This window comes from Brienomyrus brachyistius, chromosome 19 (assembly GCF_023856365.1).
Source record: "Brienomyrus brachyistius isolate T26 chromosome 19, BBRACH_0.4, whole genome shotgun sequence".
Lineage (NCBI taxonomy): Eukaryota > Metazoa > Chordata > Actinopteri > Osteoglossiformes > Mormyridae > Brienomyrus > Brienomyrus brachyistius.
This window is the reverse complement of record NC_064551.1, coordinates 10,639,514-10,652,310: the sequence shown is the minus strand read 5'-3', so window position 1 is coordinate 10,652,310 and position 12,797 is coordinate 10,639,514. Positions and strand designations below refer to the sequence as shown.

Here is a 12,797-nt window from a genome sequence, read left to right as displayed (position 1 = left end):
TCCCTGCTCAGCAGGTTAGAGGAATATTTTGTCATTCCTTGTGATATTGTTTAACAAGTTGGCACAAGTAGAGGAGACAGACAGGTGGAGGTTGATGTTTTGAGACTGGCATAATTGTAAGTTTGCCTAAACTAAATATTTTAATCCCCAAAGAAACTGTGACTGCAACGAAAAAAAAAACAGGAAATGCCCAAAGTCTCGTATTTTGTTTGTTTACTTATGGGTAAGGGTAGGGCTGGGTGGGGGTTAAGGGTAGGGCTGGGTGGGGGTTAAGGGTAGGGCTGGGTGGGGGTTAAGGGTAGGGCTGGGTGAGGGTTAAGGGTAGGGCTGGGTGGGAGTTAAGGGTAGGGCTGGGTGGGGGTTAAGGGTAGGGCTGGGTGAGGGTTAAGGTTGTCGTTGCTGGGATTAGGGTTTATTTCCCATAGAAATGAATGGATGATCCACACAAAATATTTATGCAAAAGTGTATGTGTGTGTTTACATTTACATTTTGTTTACTACATTGAAATGCTGGCATCTCAGTCTCTTGCTGCAGTTCAGCATCTAACGTGAGATTAACTAAATACTAGTGGCAAGTCCGCCTCACTTGCTACACATATTTAGAACAAATCCTGTTTTAACTGGTTTGCATGCAGCATATCACTTTCAGTATCAGCACATCTCAATGACAGATTTGGAAAAACAATGCCTGTATTACTACTGACACTCAGATACTGAAAACATAGTTTGGTTGCCTGTAAAGATATATATAAATAATATATTAATTTACCTTAAGCTTAAAAAAAAATCTAAGAACCTTGATAAACTTCCATAGAAAATTTGGTTGTAATTTATGACATATCTAATAATTTCTTAGCCTCATATTTATGTGTCTATATTTGTTTATTGATTAGTCATGTCTAGTCGTATGCCCTGCTTTGCTGTTGTGTCTGACACTGTAATGCACCAACTGTTCATGTTAACTGATGACTCAGAGTTCCCCTTCATGTATGACAGACACCCTGCCATGTACTGCTACTATGTGCTAAACCTTACGTACTCCCAAGGAGAGACTTCAGACCAGACTTAATTGGGATTAGCTGTTATTGGATGGAAAACAGCCAAGAGTAAACTCATCATGCATCATCATAAAGATCGTGTCATTTCCAGTTTGGAAACATTCTGTAGAAGTTTATTATACTTCTCATTGTATCTGTGTGTTTTTATATGAGCTGGTATGTGTAGATCAGCTGAAAGTGTGTGGCATGTAGTTTGACTGCAATGCAGGAGCAAAGGGAATCCTTACATGCCAGCCTCAATCCACGAGCATTTTTAGTGGCAAAAGCTTTGATGAAAGTACCATCAAAACAGAAATGTGGCAGAAGTTTAAATACACATTAAATTCAAAGTGTGTCTTAATACAGACAATGTGGATTTGGGTATGGATTGTAGGAACATGTCCAGTGGGAGTACCGCGTGTGTTTAAGGGGGGTGGGGGGCTTGGGGCTGATTTGGTCCAGATTTGGTCCCCAGCAGGGTTGAAACTTAACCTACGCCCTTGGTTAAATGTTTACCGGTTTTGCAGCGCTAGCGACCGGCTGTGCGTCTTTGTGGGAAGCAGCCAACACAATGTTTTGAGAAGCGTCTGAAGGCCCCAAGACCATACAACAGAAGTCATTTGTGAAACTCTCCCCGGCTGGCTGTGTAGCAGTGTGTCCCTTCCTCTGCTTGTGGGACAGCTACATGCTATAGCCTTTACCCTTCTGTATTCCCGCTGGACGTCTGAAGCCTTCTCCGTGTTTCAGGTTGCAGTGGTGAAGGTGAAAAATGCCGATAAGGTCTTTGCCATGAAGATCCTCAACAAGTGGGAGATGCTGAAGAGAGCTGAGGTATCACTCACCGTTCGCTGAATAAGCCAATCATCGTAAATGTATATCGACACCTGTTCTTGATCATGTCCTGTCCTCCCCCGCCCCCCCCACCTCTCTCATTACTCACTTTCCTACGAAGCATAAGCATTTAGAGGCTCATGAATCCTTCATGCATCTCCCATTTAACACCATGTTCGTTCAGCCATTCGGGAGAGTTTTACGGGGAAGGGTAGCTCTGCCGTATGTTAGAACAAAGCATCGCATGCACGCTTCAGTCCGTAACGTGGGAAAGGCCTCTCAGAAACAGCAGTTTTACAGCCCTTGCCCCAAATAAAAACGTGGTGGATGAATGTGTGCTTAGTAAACCTCAGTATAGTTGTGTGTTTAGACTCCATTCATGTGTGGGGACTGACAGCCTGACTTTCTATGTCCTGCAGACGGCTTGTTTTCGGGAGGAGCGTGATGTCCTGGTGAACGGGGACAGCCAGTGGATCACCACTTTGCACTATGCCTTCCAGGATGACAACTACCTGGTGAGTCACAGCGTAACAGACGCTGCTGTCCTCTTCTTCGTGCCAGCTGCTTCTCATCTTTGGAGAGAGATCTCCGTGTTTTCCTAGAGTCTTTTGCTTCTTCTGATTCTCATGTGAATGAGGGAAATGATAGAGTCTGCTGGTCGAATTGTTTTCCAAGCATCTCTTTGGAAGCATTAGTCTATCTGGGTAGTGCATCTGTGTGTGCACTGGGTAGGTTGTACGCTGTCTGCTTTCATTCTTCATGTAGATGTCGGCTTTCTGTCCGTGTGCGTTGATGTATAACTACAGCAGATAATTGACCAAAAAAACAGTGACGACACTGTGTGTTGATGAGGCAGCCTGAAGTTGATAAGCCTTGAAATGGCATCAGCAAAGAGCCCTCAGCCTCTGGAGCCAGGCATACCTGGTGTTGGGTTTCTTGATCGCCTGCCAAACACACGAGTGTCTGGGTGTCAGCGTGGTGAAAGGCGAGTCGTCTGGCCGTTTCATCTCCTGCTCAGAAGTGCTCTGCCTTTGTCACCCGCACCAGCGGACCTAAAGCGGAATGTTGACACATTAGCAGTCCGTGGACAGCCAGCTACAGTGGCCGTGCCACCCCGTGAACTTCCTGTCGGGCTTTTATTTTTTTTGTAGATACCCTATACTCACGACGCGTGTCTGGCAGAACTTCCACCACTTTTATAACTGATTTAATTCCGGCAAACTGCCAGCCAAACGTGCCCTGAGTGTTGCACCTCCTTCTATGCCATTTACGTCTATCTGTTGCGGCTCATGATTCCAAGTGTGAGCTGCAGTTTCCTTGCAAAATAAGAAGATGGTTTTTAAGAGCAGCTTTCTATATGTCATTAAGTTATATATGGCTTTCAAAACAAATGTGTTCACCAGTAGAAACTCTTCTGTTGCTGCCAGGACAAATAAATCACAAGTTCTTTTGTCTTCCATGTGTTTTAGCAATATTTCTTTGCAAGAACAATCAAGACCCACCCTTCCAAACTACACCCCTAGGATGTTATTGTGTTGGCCATGGCTGCAAGTGTTTATATATGCATATTATTTGTTCACTGGTCTCTGTGGGCTGCTAACGGTTCTTTTGTGTGTATTTTTTGAAGTGTTCTGAGTAGGGTTCCCCAATTTTGGTCCTGGTGGGCCAGTCTGCAGATTTCCCTGCTGAAACACACATACTAAACACAAACTAAGCTGTTGAGCTGAATAAGATGTGATTGAGCAGTGAAACCTGCAAACTGCCTTGCAGATGGTCTCTCCAGGTCTGGAATTGGGAAACCCTGGTTTAGGGTTTTCCTAACATTCTTTATGCTGAATATTTTGTCTTTACAGCCATGTTGAGGTTAAAGTAATAAGTCTCTTGCACTCAAAACCCTAATTACTTCACTGTAGTTCAGAAGTTGCATGTCACATTTGATAAAATCATCTTCATAATTATAGTGTGAAATCACAGCTTTTTTGAAGGAGTGATATGCATTTGTTCCAGACACAGTAATATTGGTAATCCACCGTGATATCTGATGGATCTGCTATGATAACTGCGCTTGTCCAGACTTAGTTCTGTCTCTGCAGAGCACTTTGAAGGTGACAGACGTTTTGATGCTCATGTTTTCCGCAGTACCTGGTGATGGATTACTACGTGGGAGGGGACCTGCTTACGCTGCTCAGTAAGTTTGAGGACCGGCTGCCGGAAGACATGGCGCGATTCTACCTGGCAGAGATGGTGTTGGCCATTGACTCGGTGCACCAGCTGCACTATGTTCACAGGTGAGACCTGCAGGGGGCAGTGTTCAGCATAAGTGCACTTCCACTAGGCTTTGTTTTAATATGAATTTTTTTCTATCATGTCTAAAAAAAAAATCCCCCCAAAAAAATGTTCTTTAGCAGCAAGGCTGGGTTCTTTGAAGAATACAGCATCGCTACGGAGAGAGATTGAGAGTTTGTTCATGGTTTGGGGTCTTGGGTGATATCAGGATGGTTGTATCTGTCATGGCTGCAATAATTTCCAAAAAATGCATTTCGTGGGATATGTGGTTGCCGGGGATAGAGATTGCAGAGTCATGCTAATGCCTTTTCAAGGCCAGTTTATTTACTCTTGTTTTGAATATGGGGTTACATATTTGTCATAACTATTCATCCTGAGTATTTTGATACTTCCTGAAATGGCTGAAGTATGTCCTCATTTTCCCCTTCGTTAAACTTGGTGGGTAACAGACACGGTACCACCAAATTTCCCAACAGTTTTCTTTACACTAGTGACCTTGAGATTGTTTTTCTTTTTAAATTTTTATTGTTTTAAGTTGCACAGAAACAATAGAGGCAATGTCTGGGACTTCTAAGAATTTCTATCTGTGGGAAACGGTTGTGACTCTGTGACACTGGAAGTCATTGGCTGGATACATCTCCTTGGTGTTGGACAGAATCCACAGCTCTGCCCCTAACTAATCTATGTTTGGCTACAATTGTGAAAGGAACCCCCTCCCCCCCCAAGCCTTCGTATGTGGGCCCAAGAGGAATAATCTGAGATAGGTTTATTTTGCTCTTGTTAATTGTACACTCTTTTTTTGGGGTGGGGTGGTCTTTCTTCAGTGTGGGAATCATAATGACTGGTTGGCATTGTGGTGCCGAGAGTCCGTCGGTTTGTGGAGGGTGGGGTCTCGGCAGCCCACTCCCTCGAAAAGACGAGAAGCCAGCATTTACAGAAAAGCTTTGCATTCAGGCATTCCCATGTACGTGATTTTTTTGGGTAGCCCTTTTTTGGGTTTCTCTCAGAGGAGAAGACAGTAGACAGGACAGGCCTGCCAGTGCTATGGTGACCTCTTTCCCTGCCACATTTCCCAAGGGGTGGAACCGCAGTCACGATACCCTGGGGCGGGGCTGCCTTTGTTGGTTGAAGTGGTGCAGGAAGAGCTGTGACGGCTAGTCTGCGATCTTGCTGTGGACCCCGCCCAGGGCCCCGGCCAATAACCTTGCTGCACCATGCGGGTGAGGGGAGAGGACCAGTGCGAGAGGAGCCCCCAGCCCTCTGCAGTCACCCTCCTCTCCGGCAGGAGTGAGCTCTTTCATCAGTAATCATGAGTGGAACTCTAGATGGAGAACATTGGGTTTAGCTTGTGGAAAACTGAAATCAATTCTCCCTGTGAAGCTGGAGAAGCGAGCCACTCTGTTTCCTGCGATTCTGCCAAGACAAAGCACTGTGGTTCTTTCTGCCGGAGGAATTTCCGTGTTCCAGTGTATAGTAATAGCACGCTGTGGATTTTAACGTACAAAATTAATACTGTATCTGTGCCTGTGTTTTGATTTACAAGGCACGTATGACTGAAGGGTAGCGTAGCCTGGGAAGGATTACAGACTTATTAGGGTCAGAGCTGTCCAACTGAGAAGGTTAAGGATGATTCAGTTGGCAAACACTTTTTGTAGACCTGCAGAGGAGGTTCCAAAACCTCAACGTCGTAGTTGTCCAGTACTCTGGATGCACAGTTCACCAGGTCCACCTGGGGTTGCTCCTGGGTGGCTATGGACCATGGTCTGGTCTGCCTGAATCAGGGGGGGGGATATTTGTCCCCATCAGAACAACCGAGCTACATCTGTCTCCGATGTTCCACCGTAGGAGCCATGACTGCTTCCTCCTCCCTCAGGCCTTGTAAAGCCTTTTATTGGCTTTCTTTGGGTCTCCCTTCAGTGCCCTGTTTGAAGTCATGGAGATAAAATGAGCAGCCCAACCAGTCATGTGTCCTGTGCCTGGACGGGAGAAGCAAACCGCCCGGCAGGGTGACGGTCCTGGCTGCCAACCCACTGTACATCTGCAGGGGAGGATAGTGAGCATAGTGGTCATGGTGGTCATGCTGAGTTTGGATGTCTGGCTGAAAAAGTAGGTGGTGCAGCATCACCGTTGTCCTAGATTTAGCGCCGTATGACCAGTATCACTTCAAGTGGCGACTAGGCCAACTTGACATGCCAAGCACAAGCCGCGGAAGCAAACCGAAGACAGAGTGAGGTCTGTGTACTGAGAGTTAGTCCCCAGAGTAGCTTATTTTGACCATTTGTGCAAGTAGGCCAGGCGAGAAATGGCCTAGATGTTAAAACGATCTCATTTTTTTGGGATCGGAGGCAGAGTCACAGAGCACCGGGTTCATTTTGTTTGTCCTGAATGTAACGAGGTGCAGAACAGCCTGCTGATTGTTCTTAACGTCAAAAGCACGGACGCAGCATAGTAGCCCACCTGGCAGAAAGCTAACAGCGCGCTTCGACCGCGTTTATTGCAGTTAATGTAACAATTAAAAAGCCAAATGTTGCGGCTTTAATGGGAGGAGTAGCACAGGGCACTCGCAGAACAAAAGAGACCCTCACATACCGGAGCCCATAATGTAGGGTAGGCCACACAACCGGAACATGCTTTATGATCCACGTGCCAATAAAAATAGAGAGATGTAAGTGCTTTTCATGATTTGGAGGAATACGCTCCCAATGAATGGTATTCTAATGTAAATTCAGCACGGTAACTGGACTTGTAGGAATCTGACAGCTCACAGTGTTTCATGGTTAACATTATGGCCATTTTTATAAAAGTTACAGCATGTTAACAGAATATTTACTACTTGGAATGTAGCGTTATTAACCAAGGTCTTGTTTTGAACATTGTTGTGCCTAGAATGTGAGATTTTGATGGGAACCAGTAACTGAGACGTGTGAGTTATGGACGGATGAGCACTGTGCCCTTATTTGGTCACATCTGGTTAACCATGTATGCTGTGGATTTCGGGTTGCTGCAGTGATGATGCAGAAGGTGTCACACTCAGGCTGTTACAATATGGTCTCTGAGAACATTTTAAAACCTCACTGTTGGTCATCTATTGGTGCTTTTCCACTGACATACAGGAACCAGGCTGCACCCAACCCATACTGTGAAGAGACACTAGTTACAGGGTGGTTCTGGCTCACTTAGTTTTTCCACTGCAGATAGGTCAGCTTGTTCAAATCGTTGTCGGGTTTGGTGAGCGACACTAACATAAAAACTAAGAGATGCTTATTTATTGTTCACTCGGTGTACATCATGATTTACTACATGCTAATTTCCAATAGCAAGTCTGTGAGAATTGCTGTGTTATGTTAACATGAAACGCTAGCGGAATGAACATTAGCTTGTGTAAATTTGCATTACGAATCCATTCCGTTCAGCTGTTTTAGTACTTTTTCCAAGTAAGAAGCTGGAAGTTTTAAAGTTCTGAGTTATCGGGATTCGACCAGTAGATGTGTGATACTACTAATGATGAATAATATATGGAATATGTCTTCAAATAATCCATAATAAATTCAAATAAATTCAAATAAACAATGCTATAGAACACAGGTTCTTTCTTGTACTTTGACCAATCAGATGCTAGTGACACAACTATCTCGGTTTAGGCACATTTTCGATTACAGTTACAGCTTGTGTAATTTACAATGGGTAACCGTCTGTTCTCGGCTTGGGTACAACTCGGTTCTTGGAGGCAGTGGAAAAGCACCACATAACTGAAGACCTATTGCTTCCTTGATGTTTGTAGGTTGTGCTCCAGTGCTATTCATGAAGTCAATTTATATATGATTGACTGTATTTATAACATAGGCTCTCAATACATGTAAAGTGATTTATGAAGCTTAGTACATCCATCCGTCCTTTACGCCACGACCCCAGCAGAGGGTCACTGTGAACCGTCTCAAGAAAGAAAAGCAGGAGTACTTCCTGGATGGGATACAATTCTACCAAAACTTATGTTAGATTCTTTAAAACAGAAAACATTTTAATAGTTGTTGACTATGCCTTGCGATGGGCTGGCCCTCCCGTCCTGGGTTGTTCCCGCCTCATGCCCGTAGCTTTCTAGATAGGCTTCGGACCCCTGGAATCTGGTGTTATCTGAAGCAACACTGCGGTGAACGCAGTGAATAAAGCTCTGATGTCACCAGGAAGCGTCTGTGGGGAGAGACCTGTTCCTGATCTTCCTATGGAGAGCCTTCTATGATGTCCAGGTCGCTCTCCGGGCTGTAAATGTGTCATGGGTGCCGTACGACAGTCTTCCCGATTCCATAACGTTTATCCGTTTAATTTCACGCCCAATGGAGTGAGTCATGTGAGGTGGGGGGTTAGAGATGTGTGGAGTTCAGCTCTGCCCTGTCGCCTCTGGTCTGCCTTTTTGGTGGGGCCTTTTTGTGTCCATGGGGAGCGATCTGAGCCCCCACAAGCTGGAATGCTGGGGTGTCCATAAGGAAGGAGTGGCCCTATCCAGCAGCTGCTTCCCCCAAAGCACGTCTCGTCTCCCCACCCCCACGTGTACGTCTCTGGGGGAGTCATTGGCGCCCCCCAACTGTGCAACTCGGCACTGCAACTGCTCGGCTTACTGCACCTGAAGTGTTTGCTTAATGCTCTGCTGCTGTGGTTTAAGTAAACAGTGACACAGGTGTAGTTGTGCTGGATGGCGCTGTCAGTGACAACAGGAGGCTGTTAACGCCCCTCAGCAAGCGGCAGGCTAAGGCACCTGAGCGTGTGTGTGTGTGTGTGTGTGTATGTGTAGCTGGGAGGGGGGGCACTTTCGCTTAGAGCCAAGCCGTTGTGCAATGAATATTGACACAGGTGCTGTTTGTACTCTGATGAAATACCAGAGGGGGGATTTTTGGAAAGGTTTAATGTAAAGGGGTTCAGGGGTAGAGAAGAGAGCTCCACACATGCAGAGAACACTAAGACCTTCCTAGACATACTGCTTTTTGGCCGGGGGGGGGGGGGGGGGGGGCACTGGTGCAGGGCTGTTCTGTGGAATATGGGAGGCTTTCTGTTGCTAAGATTTACCGTTGACTATATAAGGACTCATGTGACTTTTAGTGCCCCAATTCATTCTTTTGGCTTCACCGCGAGGGTCAAGAGAAGAAGCTGATATTCTATATCTAATGAAAGAGTGGACGGAGCTCATTTAATATATAACCAATACAGAGAGAGAGGATCTAGCTGCACAGGAAGTGACTGCACTGCACACCTCTATACAGGAAATGAGGAATCAAGGACTCAAGGACAGGAAACGGTAATGGATCCAGGGTGTTGGAGCGACATTCATCCTTGTTCATCTGCTTCTGTTTCTGGGGGGGTCAGATGTCAGGGATCCCCTCTCCTGGAAGGGGAGAATCCCAGAGATCGATGCATGGTGGTAAGGTGGTACCGGCAGATGGAGTGGTCCTCCCGAAGGAGCTTACCTCGTTCCTGTTTCAGCGATCCAGTCAAAGCCCAGCAAACCCCACGAGGCTCGTCTAAAAGCTTTATGCTTTACCTGTCTCCAGTTTATTAGGGATATTTGTAGGGGCAATGGTGGGAAGAGACACATTAATATAAAGCTTCAAAGGAGAGATGCATGGGACAGGATTATCAACCCTGAAAGCTCTGGTTAGTGGTTAGGTCTCTCCCTCCTGTCTGTGAGCATCCCTGGTGTCCTGTTGTGGTTTTTGGGGCACCGAACCCTTCCATGTTGTCTGCGTTTCCACAGATGGACATAGAGAGACAGCCTTACATAATCTAGACAATATGTCGAGTTTTCTTACAGGCATAGTGAATGTGGCTGAATGTGGCTTTGTTTAGCTTGATGAGCGGCCAGTTTGACGGCGCGTGGAGGAAAGCATGTGTTTACAGCAGGAAAACGCAGAGTTTATAGCCCTGAGACGTCAATTATGGAGCCATTTAAGCGCTTTAGAGGGAGGACGGGTTATACACAGGAGTAGCAGGGAGGTGCTCACAGGCCACCTCGCCCGTGCTGGACTGTCGTGGTCCCTTGCAGGGCTGGGAATGTGAGGCGTTTTCATGGTGGGAGAGATCTGGGATCCGAGAACACTCTGGGCTCGGAGCCACGACCTCCATAAGCAAAGCCCCAGCAGGCGATAAGAATCCCAGCACCTAGATGGGGAGGGGTGGCACCGGCTTCCTAGTGGGAGCCTGGCCTTAATAGGAAATCTCTCTGCCCAGACAGTATTTCCGGCAGTTCCTCTGCACCCCCATCCACGATACGCCCATCACTCGCGCTCACATGCTCCTGGTCAGCTGGGTGGCTGTATCTTCCCCAGGCCTTCACCCTAGCCCAGCCACCTACTGCTACAGCTGACCCCCCCAGCCACTTGGCTAACCCCTGGCCACTCCCCCCCCCCCTCCTGCCTTCTCCGGGCCATGCCGGCTGTGGATGTAGCATATGGTGCTGCATTTTCTGCTAGCAGGCGCAAATGGGGTGAAAAAAAATGACCTTCCCTTGTAAGGGGAGCCGTCTGATGGACGCTAAGCGCTGGAGATAGAATCGGCCGTTTAAGCGGAAGTACGAGGCATTTATTATTAACGTGGGGTCGACACAGTTAAAATTCCTCAAAGTCCCTGAAGAATAGAAAGGAAGTGGACCATTTGGCATGGCAGTGGGGTTATTGATGTGGACTCTGAGCGTCATCATTTCTTGTTCTTTATTTTTTTTTAAGCTGAATCTTTGGTGAGATTAGGCCATGTACAGTGGAGATTACCTGAATGTTTTGACAAGTGCTACGTTTTCATTTATGGTAGTGTTTCCCAATCCGGTCCTCGTGGACCCACAGTTGGTCCGTTTTTTTGCTCCCTCTGAGCCCCCTGCCAGACGGTCCTCATTTTTGCTCCCTCCCAGCTCCCTACAAAAACGTGGGTCCCCGAGGATCTGATTGAGAAACCCTGATTTATGGAAATATCCATTTCCTGTGTGCAGGGCTGCCTCTGGCCATGTTAGCCGCCTTACCATAGTGCATCGCTCTGCCTGAGGTATGTTAGGTATGCGCATGGAGGACAGGCCTGGGGTCACTTCAGCCCCGCTAAAGACAGTGCCTGGTGATTATGGGTTAACCTCTGCTGCTGCTGGACGGGTCGTCTGTGGGTCTCATCTGGTCCGGTCAGCCTGGCTCAAATGAGGATGTGGGTGTGGGGTGGGGGGTATGGGGGGGGGAAGCACCTGCCCCTGCCCCTGCCCCATGCAGCTGCTGTATTTCCTGTGCCTGTAAGTGGTGCCGGTATGAACACTCATCACCAAGCAGTCACCCAGGCATGCAGACACACCCAGCCTGAAGCCTGAAGCTACAGCTTTAGCTTTTAGCTTTAGCCTTTTTTTCAGTTAAAGCTTTAACTTAATTTAGTTATTTAGCCGCTGTATTTATAATGCAGACTAAGGTGTCGGCCTTGGCTCTGTAGTAAATGATAGATCTGTTTGGGGTGAGGAATCTTAAGATCAGAGGTTTAAGGGAGCCTTGCCAAAAGAACTGGGGGGGGGGTGTTAATAGAAGTAATGCTATTTGTAACTGCATAATGACCACAAGCGTGGGAGGAGGCAGAAGGGCTGGGATTACCAGGATGTGTACACCTGTTAGGTCAACTTGGGTGCGGTAAACGCACAAGTCCTGGTAACCTTCAGACCTGAGGTTCTCACATGGAGCTCTGCGCGTGGGAGTGAGCCTGCCACCTACTGGCAGAATGCACACATCCACACATAATTTTTATTTAGTCACCAGCTTTCTGCATAAATTTAAAATACTTAAACTGGACTTTTCCCTTATAGAATGAATCAAGCTGTTGTAGTTCTGACAGCTATTTGGAGTTTATCCTCTTAGCTTTATATTTCAGTTGCGTATCTATTTTGTAAAACTAGTGTGTAAATCACTTTGGTAGCAGAGAACCCACAGATCCCCACAGAATGTGTGGGAAAACATCCCCGTCCTCCTGGGGCGAGGGGTGGGGCGGCTTTACAGTAGCAGTGACTCTTTGAAGCCCAGGGAGGATCAAAGAACAGCGCCCCCTAGTGAGGTGGAGGAATTCAAAGCTAAATGCTTTTTTTTTTTTTTTTTTTTGCAAAGGGCTTCTTCCTGCTGACACATCTAGTGTCACCAGAGTCCTCGGCCAGGACAGTAAAACAGCACTGATTGGGGCCAAATCCACAGGAGCCAGACTTCAGTAAATAAGTGTAGGAATATGATTCCGAGAGCAAGTGGAACCCGCAGTGAGTGCCTGTGTAGTTTGACCCCGTTGCATCATGGGAATGCAGCTTCTTGTTTCGACTTGCAGTGCTTGCGCTTGTAAAGGTCCCATTTGTAAGGAATGTCGGGTCTGATGTCTCCAGGGAGCCCCATGGGATCAGTTTGAGAGCATCTGTCAATGGCGTTCGAGAACTGCTTATCTTTTTGTGGAGCATGAGAAAAAATAAACTTCTACTTTGCAATTTAGTAATGAGTGAGGCCTCGTCAGCAGGCTGGGCGTCACATGGGGGCGCCGGTCACAGCCGACGGCTTTTCTGAAACCCCAGGCGGAGCTGGCATTTTGGACACATCCCTGAGAATGTGCCTCAGCCTGTCTCAGGGACACGTTCCCTTTCAGGAGCGTGGAACAAATTCCGTCTCT

General features: G+C 46.9%; 1 protein-coding gene across 6 annotated transcripts in view; it reads left to right on the top strand.

The window, feature by feature from the left end:
• Positions 1-12,797, top strand: part of LOC125714409 (serine/threonine-protein kinase MRCK alpha-like) — an 80,600-nt gene that overhangs the window by 33,233 nt on the left and 34,570 nt on the right. For all 6 annotated transcript variants that reach the window (XM_048984981.1, XM_048984978.1, XM_048984980.1 and 3 more), the window contains 3 exons: positions 1,785-1,868; positions 2,288-2,383; positions 4,008-4,156. In XM_048984981.1, the coding sequence (XP_048840938.1) occupies positions 1,785-1,868; positions 2,288-2,383; positions 4,008-4,156 (329 nt within the window). The remainder of the gene's footprint in view (positions 1-1,784; positions 1,869-2,287; positions 2,384-4,007; positions 4,157-12,797) is intronic.